A 14997-nucleotide genomic window follows, 5' to 3' on the forward strand; every position below is an offset into this window, starting at 1 on the left:
CATCTTCAGCTGCTTCATCAATGAACTTCCTATCTTCAGTTCCAACACAAGCTCAGAATTGGGCATGTTCACTGATTATTGCACAACTTTCAGCACCATTCGTGGTGCTCCTCAAATACTGAAGCAATCCATATCTAAACACCATCAGACTGCAACAACATCCAGGCTTTGGCTGACAAGAGGCAAGTAACAATTGCGCCAGGAAATGACTATCTCCAACAAAAGACAATCTAACCATCGCCTCTTGACATTCAATGGCATTACCATTACTGAATCCCCCACTATCAACATCCTGGGGGTTACCATCGACCAAAAACTGAATTGGACTAGCCATACAAATACTGTGGCTCCAACAGCAGGTCAGAGACTGGGAAATCTGCAGAGAGTAACTTACCTCTTGACTCTCCAAAGCCTGCCCACCATCAACAAGGCACAAGTGAGGGGTGCAATGGAATACCTTCCACTTACCTGGATAGGTGTAGCTCCAACAGCACTCAAGAAGCTTGACACCATCCAGGACAAAGCAGCCCGCTTGATTGGCACCACATCCACAAACATTCACACCCTTCACCACCGATGCACAGTGACAGCAGTGTACCATCTACAAGGTGCAGTGCAGGCACTCACCAAGGCTCCTGATACAGCACCTTCCAAACCCACAACTGCTACCCATCTAGAACGACAAGGGCAGCAGATATATGTTTCCCTCCAAGCCACACACCATCCAGACTTGGAAATGTATCGCCATTCCATCACTTTTGCTGGGTCAAAATCCTGGAACTCCCTCCCTAACAACACTGTGGTGAACCTACACTACATGAACTGCATCAGTTCAAGAAGGCAGCTCACCACCACCCTCTCAAGGGCAATTAGGAATGGGCAATAAATGCTGGCCTAGCCAGCGATGCCCACATCCCAAGAACAAATAAAGAAAAACAGAGGAAATAGTTTCTCTCTATAAATTCCATCATATCTTCTAATCATTTTGAATATCATTCAGATCTTCTATACTCACGAGAATATATGCCATGTCCTCCATGCAATCCTTTTAGCCTTGGCATAATTCTGGTGACTCTGCTGCACCTCTGCCAAGGCCAATATATCTTGTATATCTTTCAAGATGTAGCGTATACAACTGAATGCATTTATGATTACAACTTAACATTACAACAATTATTCTAATAGTTATATTTTGTAGGTATTTAATACACCTTCCCAAATGGTTCAGAAAAGACAACAGCATGAATTTTCCCGTCAGTAATTTGGGGGTGGGGCCCGCTTGCCAATGGGAAAATGACGCTTGATGACGCCAAGAGGAATCCCCAACGTCATTCCGGTCCCTTTAAATTTTTAGGAAGGCGGGTGGACAGCAAAATCAGCTGTCCGCCTGCCGACCTGTCAATGGCCAATCGAGGCCTTTCACAGAGTAATTAAGATAATTAAAGACCTGCCCTTCCAACCTTAAGGCTGGCAGGCAGGCCAGGAGACCCAGCGGGCTTCTGATAATACATGAAACCTCATCCACTGGTGTGATGAAGTTCCGTGTCTGTTTTTAAAAATTTAATACATTTTGTGATATTTATTAATGTCCCATCTCATGTGACATTGTCACATGAGGCAGACATGTTAAAAACATTTTTTTTTTCTATTTTTAAAGTATTTTGGAGTGTCAGTAATCTCCCTGAGATAGCACTTTGACAGCTGGGGTTTCCCTCACCACCCCCACCCACAGGAAGCACAGAGCTTCTTGTCAGGCAGGCTGCTAGGCAGGCATTAATTAGCCCACCCACTCAAAACGTCGGCAGGCCCCGTTTCGGTGGTGGGGGTTGGCTGTCTGCCCGTCACAGAGCCGGTGGAGCCCGCACGCCCACCAAGGGCAAAATTCTGTCCAACATTTATTGCTGTTGGATCCTTAAGATTTGGTAGATCCCAATGTCCTTTTGGCGGTGGCAGGGGGGTGAGGTGTTGGCGACAAAGATACGATCCCCCTCCTGATTGCTATTTAGTGAAGACAAGGTAATGGATCAACTGCAATGCTATGAAGTAGAGTAGGAGGCAGCTTATTTGCAGCATAAAACACATTTCTGTCTGGAAATTCTAAGCAAAGGGAAATGTTGTAAATTTAAAAATCCCACTGCATCAAGGGACCAAATCTATAAAGATAGATGGACAGTAAGTTTGTGATCACTTTAAGGCCAAATATCCTAACCACAATTATAAATAGTCTCACCAATTCTTAATGAAAAATTACAAGTTAGGTATAGATAAAAATCTTTCAAATTTTTGTTTTCTTCCCCCTGCCCCCCAGCATATCAGTGTCATTCACAATTTCAAGCATTTTATTAATCAATACCCTATCTACTAATTTATACAATTATATAAAATACAATTTATTTTCTTTTCAATGAACTTTACAACAGTTCTTTTGTGGAGACCTACAATCATCCATTTCTTTCAGCAGCATATGAATTCCATGCATTGGAAAAATGCCAACCTGAAGGAATCCTTCAGTGTTTGCTCCATAGAATAAGATTCTATTTATTGGTCTGAACGTTGATTTGGGACATAATTTGGAAACATTTTCAAGTCTCTACCATGAATCATGTAAAATGAAGATTATTTGAAGTGCAAAACTTTAAAGCATGATTAAACAATGCAGATGAAGTAACCAGGGGTGAGTAGGTATTTGCAGTTTTACCTTTTTAAAAAAAAAATGAACTTTCCCTTTAAGTAACTTCATGCGCATTAGCAGATCATAGCTAAAGTATTACTACTGCTAACAAAAGGTCTCATCGTTCCATCTAATTATAAATGGACAAAGAAATTAAGTGTAGTATGTGTTAGAGGCAGTAAAAGCTCATTGAGGAGCATGATGCTCTTAACTGTTATTCCATTAGTTGCCAGTATTGAGGCAATGATTTAGTTACTAGTGCAATGTTAGTCTCCTAAAGATGATATATCACTGTTCTGATTTCTTACCGTTGTTTGTCCAGTTCACTGAGCTGTTGCTGGAGATTCTCAATCTTGCTGGCAAATTCCTGTTTAATCTTTCGATTTTTCTCTTCCGCTAACTGTCTGGTTTGTTCAGACTGTTGCAATCTAAGATTAAACAAAAGCAGTGTCAATGGATGCAGATTTAAAGTTAGAGGTATCAGAAAGACTCAATTGCACAGATGTTGCTAGGAATAATATAGCAATAATTATTTAGCAATGCAGTACCCAGCTCTTGTTTAAAATGTAATAATATTGTTCAGGTTTCCTACTAATTAACTTTGAATCCTTATCATTTAGGCCTTGAATGGCTCCTTAACTGCTTATTTTGAGTACATGGACTCTGACATTAACTTTAGCCTATGTATCCATCAATACTGCTTTAGCTCAGCTAATAAGATACATTATCACACCCCAGAACAGTCATCATGCTCCCTACTCCTTTTGGGTAACTACTCAATATCCACATTGCCTACAGCAGTACAACCAGGATGAGGAATTCAATATGGAGAATGGAGCTGATTAAGGGCAGAGGTTTGGGGTGGAGAAAAGAAAATCAATCTGTACTCAATGACCTGACAATAGTGGTTTTCCAACACACTGCGCTTAATGTTCTTTAGCTTACATCAAATCTACTAAATAGCTATTCCATTAAAATATCAATGAGTTGTTAAAATATATCTTACCACGATTTAGTGCAGTTTAGGCAAGAGTGCCAAAATGAATGTTGCATATTTTTTTGACTTTTGTCAGAATCTCATTTCCTGACATACCATTACTTGATTGGCAAGTCAGGCAACCAATTACCAAATCTACCAATAATAGTCTTAACTAGCTCCTCTCCTTGGAAAAGAAAGCTCCAATATTTCAGATAGTTTTGCAAAGACAAATTTGACGTGGTAAACGATAAGAATTTTTTCAGCTCTAAATAAACAATGTAGCACGTGAATGAAATTTATTTATATCAGTTCTATAGCTACTGTACCTTTCCTCCATTTGTTTTGTGGCATCAATCATCTGATTAGTCTTTTGTTCCAAAGAGTTTATCATCTCAGTCTTCTGCTGTGCCGTCCCCTCAGAGTTCTAAATGACAATTCATCAATATAGGATAAAAACTAGGATAGGTCATATTATGACTTTTTACATCTATTTCACAAGAACTTTATTTGGCACCTTTTAACTGTGGCTTAACTCCATATTTAGGAGTGTTACGTGCAGTTTTTTTAAAGCCAAACAGAGCATGCAGAATATAGACTCACCAAGAATAACAAAAACTATTGTTACAAGCAAGACTTGAGATGCCACAACTGTTTCCACTGACATAAAATCCCAAGAGATATTAAAGAAGATTTTTTTTAAAAATAAGCATTTGTTAGGAATAATATGGAAAGGCTATTTCCTCCAGTTGGTGACTGGAGGAAAGAAGAGCAGTCATTGATTTAAAACAGTTATCGAGTGAGCAGCAAGATAGCAAAGAGCAAAAGAAATAATATAGTAAATTTCTATGGTTCTAGACTACTGTCATATCCCATATTGTTCCGCTCGTAAATAAGAGACACATGGCAATATGATTAACTGTATCCCAGAGCATCCATAATTCATAGCTTTGAACATTACTTGCTTACTAATGAATGTCAGTAATGTCCCATCTCCCTTAATGCTTTACCTTCGTTTTGTGAAACATCTGCAAATTGATGGCCTTAACTTCTTCTAACTGTTGTCGGAGAGCTACTAATGTATCCTGCTTCTCATGCGTGTCTTTCTCTAGTAGTTTCATGGCTATTTCCATTTCTTGCTTCAAGCTCATCTGTAATTCCAGTTCTTTCTCCAGTTCCTGAGTAAAAATTATACACACCTCTTCAACCATTAAAACTGAATAATAAATATACCAGTGGGTGAGGATATAGGTTTGGAAGCTAAATGAGAGTTTGGCCATGCTGAAATTATTTTTTCTTCAGAGGCCGTTAATAGGTAGAAACGCCTGTATAGGCAGAACCAAGAATGACCATATATAGAGAAATGTTCAGTGTCAAGTCTAGGTAATTTTCAGGATTTAAAAAAAAAGCCAGCACTGAAATGCACAAATTAAAATTTTCTCCAATACTCAAAAGTTTCACAAATAACCACCGTTTTTATTAGCCACTGCTTGTTTCAAAAACAGAGCACAATTATCCTTTACAAACGTTTACCATTCGAATCTTTCTCTCTTCTTTCAGTTGTTTCCAGACCTCATTGTACATTTCGTCTAGACCTTGACGAGTTTGTTTGTAAGTTTCCAGCTCTACTTCAGAATCTTGTCTGCTCACCTGATAAAAATGTCAGAAAGATTTGCAATTTCAGGATTAAGTAGCACACAAAAGCATAAAGTTACTCTAGTAGCTTTATAGTAAGCCCCCGTTTCAAGTCCCCCTCCTTAAACTAATTTAGGGAGTGTTTTACCGACTTGTGTCACCATTTTCACTTTTACGCCATTTGCACTCTGGCGCAACATCCCCCACCCCTGCTCCACTCTTGGCTAGCCGCCATGTTTTGAACCTGACGCCACCACTGTACCAGAGGACAGGGCTACAGGAAGGCAGCGAGGGCCAAGATCTGGGGGCAGGAATGCAGGGCAGGGAGCCTGACCTAGAGGCTAGGCCAGGTCAGTCACCGCCACTTGGAGAGAAGCCATGGTGGCTGAGGAGGGGAAGCTGCCAATCAGGTAGTGAGTAACTGGGCTCTACCCCCAGCTCAATTTGCAGCCTGGGACACTGGCTTAGCCTCTGCAGACTGTGGAGAAGGAGCGCACCAGAGAGCAAGCGCGCGAGAGCGCGCACCAGAGAGCAAGCGCGCGAGAGCGCGCACCAGAGAGCAAGCGCGCGAGAGCGCGCACCAGAGAGCAAGCGCGCGAGAGCGCGCACCAGAGAGCAAGCGCGCGAGAGCGCGCACCAGAGAGCAAGCGCGCGAGAGCGCGCACCAGAGAGCAAGCGCGCGAGAGCGCGCACCAGACAGCAAGCGCGCGAGAGAGCGCACCAGAGAGCAAGCGCGCGAGAGAGCGCACCAGAGAGCAAGCGCGCGAGAGCGCGCACCAGAGAGCAAGCGCGCGAGAGAGCGCACCAGAGAGCAAGCGCGCGAGAGAGCGCACCAGAGAGCAAGCGCGCGAGAGAGCGCACCAGAGAGCAAGCGCGCGAGAGAGCGCACCAGAGAGCAAGCGCGCGAGAGAGCGCACCAGAGAGCAAGCGCGCGAGAGAGCGCACCAGAGAGCAAGCGCGCGAGAGAGCGCACCAGAGAGCAAGCGCGCGAGAGAGCGCACCAGAGAGCAAGCGCGCGAGAGAGCGCACCAGAGAGCAAGCGCGCGAGAGAGCGCACCAGAGAGCAAGCGCGCGAGAGAGCGCACCAGAGAGCAAGCGCGCGAGAGAGCGCACCAGAGAGCAAGCGCGCGAGAGAGCGCACCAGAGAGCAAGCGCGCGAGAGAGCGCACCAGAGAGCAAGCGCGCGAGAGAGCGCACCAGAGAGACAGAATTGTGCTACTCAGGGCTTCTTTGTGTAATTTAGCATTATCTAATTTGAATTTATACAGTATTTCTGTTACATCCTGTGATTTATTTTATTTTGCAAGTTATTCCAGATTGGAATGCACAGTGCTGCACAGGTACGGTATAATATTTCAACTTGTACATTGGACTTTTCTTACCCGGAATAAAACAAAGGAACCTAACCCTGGCTTTAACATTGAATCCTATTGGAACCCATGATTCACTTAAAGTTGCAATTTTCAGGAATGCAACCACAACTTTAAATGAAGAGTTAGCATACTTTGACAGTTGCTGATATTTACTACAGTCTTCTTTTCCCCCTTTCTTCTTTAGAAAAGCATCAACCTGATTCAAGAAAATATGCTTTCAAGCACCTGCTATGCTGATATCAGAAATTAGGAAGTAGGCTAGAGGGGCTGGAGTAAGAGTGCTGAAACATCTGCTCATTGAAACTATATTTTTTATTCCCAGCTGCTCACCCTTCACTTTGTAAAGGGACACCATCTTCACTGTGAGCCAAGATAGCATGTTGGAAAGCTTTTTGACTATGGGAAATTTAAGTTGCAGCATCTCGATTAAGCCACCCTACCTCACCCGACATCCACACATATGCACTTACTGCACCATTAGCTGCTCTTGGGTTACAACTAGATCAGATATTAACCAATGGAGAGAAAAATCTATAGAGCTCATATTGTGCTGACTGGCATATTGTTGGTAGGGCTGTACATTTTCATGGAACAAAATTTTTGTAGGGTTCAGACAATTCTTTGAAGGTGGCAGCTTCCATTGATAAGTCTAACGAGTTGATGAGGCTGTTTTGAAAAACACACAGAGTTTGTATCGAGGCCAAGGTCAAAAAGCTGGAGTACTGCTTCCAATTTTGGGCACTGCACTTTAGGAAGGATGCCAAGGCCCTGAAGAGATTGCAGAGATTTGCTTGGATTACGTCAGGAATGAGAGACTTCAGATAGGTGGACAGGAGATTGTTCTCCTTGGAGCAGAGGTGGTTAAGAGGAGATTTGAAAAAAGGTGTTCAAAATTATGAAGGCTTTTGATAAGAGTAAATAATGAGAAGGTATTCCCACTGACAGATGAAGTTAAGAATCAGGAGGGGAGATGAGGAGAACTTTTTATCCAGCAAATTTTGATTATCTAGAAAGTAGCGCATGAACCAGTAGATTTGATGGTAATGTTTAAAAGGGAATTGGATATATATTGGAAAAGAAAGGGCATTCCAGGGCAATGGGAAAGAGCATAGCGTGGAACTAATTGGATGGTTTCAAAGATCCACTCGGCCAGATGGTACCTTTCTATGCTGTAGGATTCTTGAGAAGGGCCAGTGGGAGAATCTGCCAGAAGCAATAAACCAAATGCATGGCAGTTAATGACTTGGACAATTATTGACTGGAAGCTGGCAATCCTCCAGTACTTTACTTACTAGAAGGTAACTATTCTTCAAACTTGAACTAGTGAGTATCAGCAAACAACTAAGTTGAGTCTTTTCTTCACCCTAAATATGTTATGGTCACTTTGCAGCAAGAGGCAATTCAAAGCAGAACACTGTCCAAATTTTCATACTCCCCCAGCCAGAAGCAAACAACATTAATAGTTCTACAAGTGGTACCGTGGCTGAATCAGATAACAGATTGGGAAAGTGATTATCTTTTGGTCAGCATGGCTTAGTAATGTATTTACTTAGCAGATAGTAGGTAAGTTCCCTAATTACAGACTTAGCTGAATCAGCAAACTCAATGGGAAATGAATCTTGGATTTTCTGGTCAGGATGGTTTTGCAAGATTAGCACTTAAAAAGCTAAATGCTCCCTTGATAACCTTCTTAAAAAAAAAACAGGAAAAGTCTTTCCTAAATTTTAAATCTATATTCTGAACATCGTTAATACATGCTAGATTACAGTTCAACAGAAATCAAGTGGCCATCTAATGCTTGTCTTAAGTAAAACTCTGAAATTATCAGCAACCTATTTCACCATAACTGACCCCACCCCTGCCTTCACACAGCATCTAATCTAACCTCCCATACTTCACAGATGCCATTAGGAAATCATATGACTTTTTCCTTCTTTCAGCGCAAGGCTAGACACCAATTATGGTGCCCAGGCCACCGCCCAGATTAAAATCTAATGACAGTCATTATGAATGTGCATTTCAAATTTGTCAAGTCAATGAACACTATAGTTCTCTGATGAAACCAATATGTTAGTTGATGAAAAATGTATTTGCCACATACACTCAGCAGAAATCTTAATGCATTAAAGCTTCATGTTTTAGGAACTTACAGCACAGAAGGAGGAGGTAAGCCTGTAGTGCTTGAACTAGTTATTTGAAAGAGCAGTCATGCTTAGTCCCACCCCCTCACTTTTTGTCCAGAACCCTGAAAGTTCCTCAAGTACTTGCCCAAATCCCTTTTAAAATTAATTTAGAGCATTAGCTTCTATTACATTCTCATGTAAAGCAATCCAGATCCTGACAACTCTGAAAAGATTTCTTCTCATCTCCCTTATAGATTTTTGCCAATGATTTTAAATCTATAACCTCTGGTTATTGACCCACTCACCAGAGAGAACTGCTTTAAACCTACTCTTATCAAAACTTATACCGAAAACTTCTATTAGGTCTTCTAATCTTATTTGTTATAAGGAGAACAGGAGTAACTTTTCCAACCTCTACTCATTACCGAAGTCCCTCAATCCTGGTAACATCCCAGTAAACCTCCTCTCTGTCTTTTCTAAGAGCTTTACCTCTTTCCTAAAATGTGGTGCAATAATTGTCCTTAACACTCCAGTGGAGACCTAACCAGTGATTTATAAAAGCTTTAGTATTATTTCTTTTTAGTTTAGTTTTCTATTCTATGTCTCGGTCTAAAAACCCAAGTAACCTATATGCTTTTTAATGCCCTCATCAACCTGCCCTGCCACTTTTAATGATTTGTATACATGGACACCAAGGTGTCTCTGTTCATCTGTACTTTTTAAATATTGTGCCATTTATAATATTGTTTTTTTTCACATTAATCTCTAAAGTACATTAATTCGTACTTCTCCACATTGAACTCCATTTGATATGATTCTGCCCATTTCGCCATTCTGTGTATGCCATATTAGGGCTATAGCTATCCTCATCATAATCTACTACTTTGCCAAGTTTTGGATCCTCTGCAAACTTTATAATGCTGTTCCCTGCATTATTATAGGTAATTCATCAAAATTGCAGAGTAATGAACCCAAGATTCCAACAAAGTGCCTGAAGGACCCCCAGTGCAAACCATTTCTTAGTCTGAAAAACATCCACCACCCTTTGCTTCTAGTACTGTGACAATTTTGTTTTACCACCGCTTCTGAAAGTTCAACAACCTGAAAGAACATGTGAACATAGGAAATAAGAGAAGTAGGCCATTCAGCCTCTTGAGCCTGCTCTGCCATTCAACGAGATCATGGCTGATCTGTTTGTGTTTTGAGTTCTACATTTCCATCTACCCCCGATAACCTTTGTTCCCTTGCCTACCAAGAATCTCCCTCTGCCTTAAAAATATACAATGGCCCCACTTCCACTGCCTTCTGAGGCAGAGTTCCGAAGTTGCACAACCCTCAGAAAATAATTATCCTCATCTCTGTCCTGAAACGGCAAGGCCCAATTTTAAAACAGCGCCACTAGTTCTGGGCTCACCCACAAGAGGAAACATCCTTTCCACGTTCATCTTGTCAATACAGATCAGGATCTTATATACTTCAATCAAGTCACCATCATTCTTTTAAACTCCAGTGGAAACAAGCCCAGCTTGTCCAACCTGTCCCTCATAAGACAACCCACTCGTTCCAGGTATCAAGCTAGTAAACCTCCTTTGAACTGCCTCCAACAGAGTTACATCCTTCCTTAAATAAGGAGACCAAAACTGCAGAGATTATTTGAGATGTGGGCTCACCAATGCCCTATGTAACTGAAGCGTAACATCCTTATCTTTATGTTCAATTCCTCTTGCAATAAAGGATAGTATTCCATTAGCCTTCCTGATTACATGTTGTACCTGCATACTAACTTTTTGTTAAAGGCAAAATACTTCGGATGCTGGAAATCTGAAACGAAAGCAGAAAATCCTGGAAAAGCTCAGCGCATCTAACAGCACAGTGAAGAGAAAAACAGAGTTAATGTTTCGAGTCCATATGGCTCTTCTTCAAAGCTAAAGAGAAGTAAAAATGTGATGAAATTTATGCTGTTTAAGGGGGATGGAGCAGGTGAAGCTGCATAGAAGGCCAGCAATAAGTGGAGGGCAAAGGAGCTATTGACATAGATGCCATGAATAAGAGGACAAAGTGGGTGTTAATGGTAGTGCTGAGGGCTAAAGGAGGTGCTGATAGTAGCATTAAGATCAGAAAGCAGAATGTAATAATTACAGAACAGGGGTAAGCACTCTGAAAAGAACAGCATGAACAATTAACAGATGGCCCTTGTTGGGGTGGGGTGGGGGGAGGAGATGGAGGTGGGGAAAAAAAGATTGAAAATAGGATAAAAAGGTGTAGATAAAACAATGAATAAAAATGGAAGTAAACAAAAATAAGTAGTTAAAAAATAAAAATGAATATTGAAAAAAGGGGTTAAAATGGGGTGAGGAAAGAGGAGAGAGTTCATGATCTGAAGTTGTTGAACTCAACGTCAGGTCCGGAAGGCTGTAAAGTGCCTAATCGGAAGATGAGGTGCTGTTCCTCCATCACCCCCAACGCCTCATCTCCCTCCCACTGCACCTTCACATGCAATCGCAGAAGGTGCAATACCTGCCCCTTTACCTCCTCCCTCCTCACCATCCAAGGACCCAAATACTCCTTTCAGGGGAAGCAGCACTTCACTTGTACCTCTTTCAATTTGGTATACTGCGCTCGCTGCTCCCAATGCAGTCTCCTCTACATTGGAGGGACCAAATACACATTGGGTGACCGCTTTGCGGAACACCTTAAGTCTATCTGCAAGCATGACCCAGACCTTCTTGTCGCCTGCCATTTCAACACACCATCCTGCTCTCACATCCACATGTCCATCCTTGGCCTGCTGCAATGTTCCAGTGAAACCAACGCAAACTGGAAGAACAGCACCTCATCTTCCGATTAGGCACTTTATAGGCTTCTGGACTTAACATTGAGTTCAACAACTTCAGATCATGAACTCTCTCCTCTATTCTCACCCCTTTTTTAAACCATCTTTTTTCAATATTCATTTTTATTTTTTATCCACTTACTTTTATTTTTATTTATTTTCACTTTTATTCCTTTATTCTTTGTTTTATCCACACCTTTTATCCTATTTTCGATCTTTTTTCCTCACCACCATCACCACAAGGGCCACCTGTTACTTGTTTATGTTGTTCTTTTCAGGGTGCTTACCCCTGTTCTGCTATTATTACATTCTGCTTTCTTACCTTAATGCCACTATCAGTACCTCCTTTAGCCCTCACCACTACCATTAACACCCCTTTGTCCTCTTATTCACGGCATCAATGTCAATATCTCCTTTGCCCCACCTATTACTGGCCTTCTACCTAGCTTCACCTGTTCCAACCCCTTAAACAGTATAAATTTCATCACAATTTTACTTCTCTTTAACTCTGAAGAAGAGTCATACGGACTTGAAACATTAACTCTGTTTTCCTCTCCACCGATGCTGTTAGACTTGCTGAGTTTTCCCAGCATTTTCTGTTTTTGTTACAAACGTTTTGCGACTTACGCACGAGAATACCTAGATCCCTCTGCAGCTTGGAATTCTGCAACCATTCTCAGTTTAAGTAATACTTTTTTAAAAATTCTTCCTGCCAAAGTGAAAACGTCACATTTTCCCACATTATACACCACCTGCCAGATTTTTGCCCACTCACTCAACCTATCTATATCCATCTGCAACCTCCTTATGTCTTCTTCACAACATACTTTTCTACCTATCTTTGTGACATCTGCAAATTTAGCTACCATGCCTTCGGTCCCCTGATCTAGATCGCTGATGTAAATTGCAAAAAAATTGAGGCCCCGGCATAGACCGCTGCGTGACTCCACTAGTCATGTCCTGTCAATCAAACAAAGACCCATTTATGCACATTGCTTTCTGCCAGCCAGCAAATCCTCTATCCATGCTAATATGTTCCTCCTAGGTTATGAACTTTTATTTGCCACAGTAACTTTTAATGTGTCACCTTATCAAATGCCTTGTGCAAATCCAAGTACAATACATGTACAGGCTCTCCTTTATCCACAGTGCATGTTACTCCTTCAAAGAACTCAAATTGCCTACTCTTCCTGTTAAAACATCTGTAGAAACTCTTGCTATCCGTTTTTACATTTCTAGTTAGCTTCCTCTCATACTCTAACCTTTTAGCCATTCTCTGCCGTTCTCTATATTCTGACCAATCATCTGACCTGCCACTCATCCTTGCGCAGTTATATACTTTTTTCCTTAAGCTTGATGATATCCCTAACTTCTTTAGTTAACAACAAATGGTGGGTACTCCCCTTAGGATTTTTCTTTACAGTAGGAATATTCTTATTGAGTATTCTAAAATATCCCCTTGAATGTCTTCCACTGCTTCTCTATTGATCTATCCCCTAGCCTAGTATCCCAATTAACGTCAGCTAGCTCAGCTTTCATGCCCACATAGTTACCCTTATTGAAGTTTAAAATACAAGTCTTAAACCCACTCTTCTCCCTTTCATACTGGATGTAAAATTCAATCATATTGTGGTCACTGCTACTTAGGGGTGCCTTTATCCCACACAGTCATTAATTAACCCTGTCACATTACATAATACCAGGTCTAATAATACCTGCTCTCTGGTTAGTTTCTTAGAGCAGCATGTTCTGGAACCACCTCAAAAGCATTCTATGAACTCCTCATCCAGGCTACTGCTGCCAATCTGATTTTTCCAATTTATATATAGATTAAAGTCGACCATGATTATTGTCATCTCTTTATCTTGTATACTTTGTCCTACATTGTGGTTACTGTTAGGGGGCTTCCCACTAATGACTTCTTTCCCCTACTATTCCTCATCTCTACCCAAACTGATTCTATCCTGATCTCCTGGACCAAGGTCATCTGTAACTAGTGCATAAATGCCATCTTTACCTAGCTTGCTATTCTACTTGAAGGTCATATACCTCTCAATATTCAGGACCCAATCCTTGTCAGCCATTGTGTAGGTGTGGCTGCAGCATAACAGGTATTTAATTACTTCAGTGTTCACTATCAATTCGTTAACTTTGTCATGAATACTACACACAGATACAGAACCTTTAGCTTTGACTCTTTGTTACCTTATTTTTTCATATTTGTTCATGGGATGCGAGCATCACTAGCTAGACCAGCATTTATTGCCCATCTCTAATCACCCTTGTTCAGAGAGCATTTAAGAGTTAACCACATTGCTGTGGGTCTGGAGTCACATATAGGCCAAACCAGGTAAGGATGGCAGATTTCCTTCCCTAAAAGACATTAGTGAACCAGATGAGTTTTTTTTAAAATGACAATTGGCAATGGTTTCATAGTGATCATCAGACTCTTAATTCCAGATTTTTATTGAATTCAAATTTCACCATCTGCAGTGGTGGGATTCGAACCTGGGTCCCCGAAGCATTACCCTGGGTCTGTGTGTGAATTCCTGTCTTGAATCTTGGTGCATTCTTGGGATTTTTTTCCTCTTTGTCTCTGCCTGCCATTCTCTGACCCTCATTTTGCACATTACTATTTTCCTCTTACCTTGTCTCTAATCTTTGATATGCCACATCTTTCCAATTTTGATCCCTTGCCCCCACTATTTAGTTAAAACCTTCTCAACTTCCCTACTTATGCAGTTCGCAAGAACACTGGTCCTAGCATGGTTCAGGTGTAGACAGCCCCCACTTTCCTCAGTACTGGGTGCCAGTACCAGAACCCACTTCTCCCACACCAGTCTTTGAGCCACATATTCATCTCTCTAACCTTATGCACCCTCTGCCAATTTGCACACGGTTCAGGTAATAATCCAGAGATTATGATCTTTGAGGTTCTAATTTTCAATTTAGTGCCTACTCCTCAGTCTCTATGCAGAACTTCTTTCCTAGTTCTATCTACGTTGTTGGTACCTACATGGACCATGACAACTGGATCCTCTCCCTCCCACTGCAAGTTCCTCTCTAGCCCTGAGCAGATGTCCCGAACCCTGGCACTGGGTAGGCAACACAGCTGTCTGGACTCTCGCCTTTTGTTGCAGCAAACAATGTCAAACCCACTCACTATACTGTCCCCTACTACCACCATATTCCTCTTTGCTCCCCTCACTTGAATGTCTTCCTGTACCACAGTGCCATGGTCAGTTTGCTCATTCACCCTGCAGGCCCTGCTCTCATCCAAACAAGCTGAGAGAACCTCAAAACTTTTGAACAATTGCAGAGGCTCACACCCATGCACTTGTGCCCTCTGGGCCCCCTTACCGTCACATCCTCCTGTTCCTAGCCAA

At 41.6% G+C, this 14997-nt stretch overlaps 1 protein-coding gene across 1 annotated transcript in view; it reads right to left on the reverse strand.

The window, feature by feature from the left end:
* The window catches only part of rufy1 (RUN and FYVE domain containing 1), a 68299-nt gene that overhangs the window by 21038 nt on the left and 32264 nt on the right, over positions 1-14997 (reverse strand). The window contains exons 10-13 of the mRNA XM_041193835.1: positions 5181-5297; positions 4658-4825; positions 3977-4074; positions 2980-3099 (exon numbers count right to left, since the gene is read on the reverse strand). Of these exons, the coding sequence (XP_041049769.1) occupies positions 2980-3099; positions 3977-4074; positions 4658-4825; positions 5181-5297 (503 nt within the window). The remainder of the gene's footprint in view (positions 1-2979; positions 3100-3976; positions 4075-4657; positions 4826-5180; positions 5298-14997) is intronic.

This window comes from Carcharodon carcharias, chromosome 8 (genome assembly GCF_017639515.1).
Source record: "Carcharodon carcharias isolate sCarCar2 chromosome 8, sCarCar2.pri, whole genome shotgun sequence".
NCBI lineage: Eukaryota > Metazoa > Chordata > Chondrichthyes > Lamniformes > Lamnidae > Carcharodon > Carcharodon carcharias.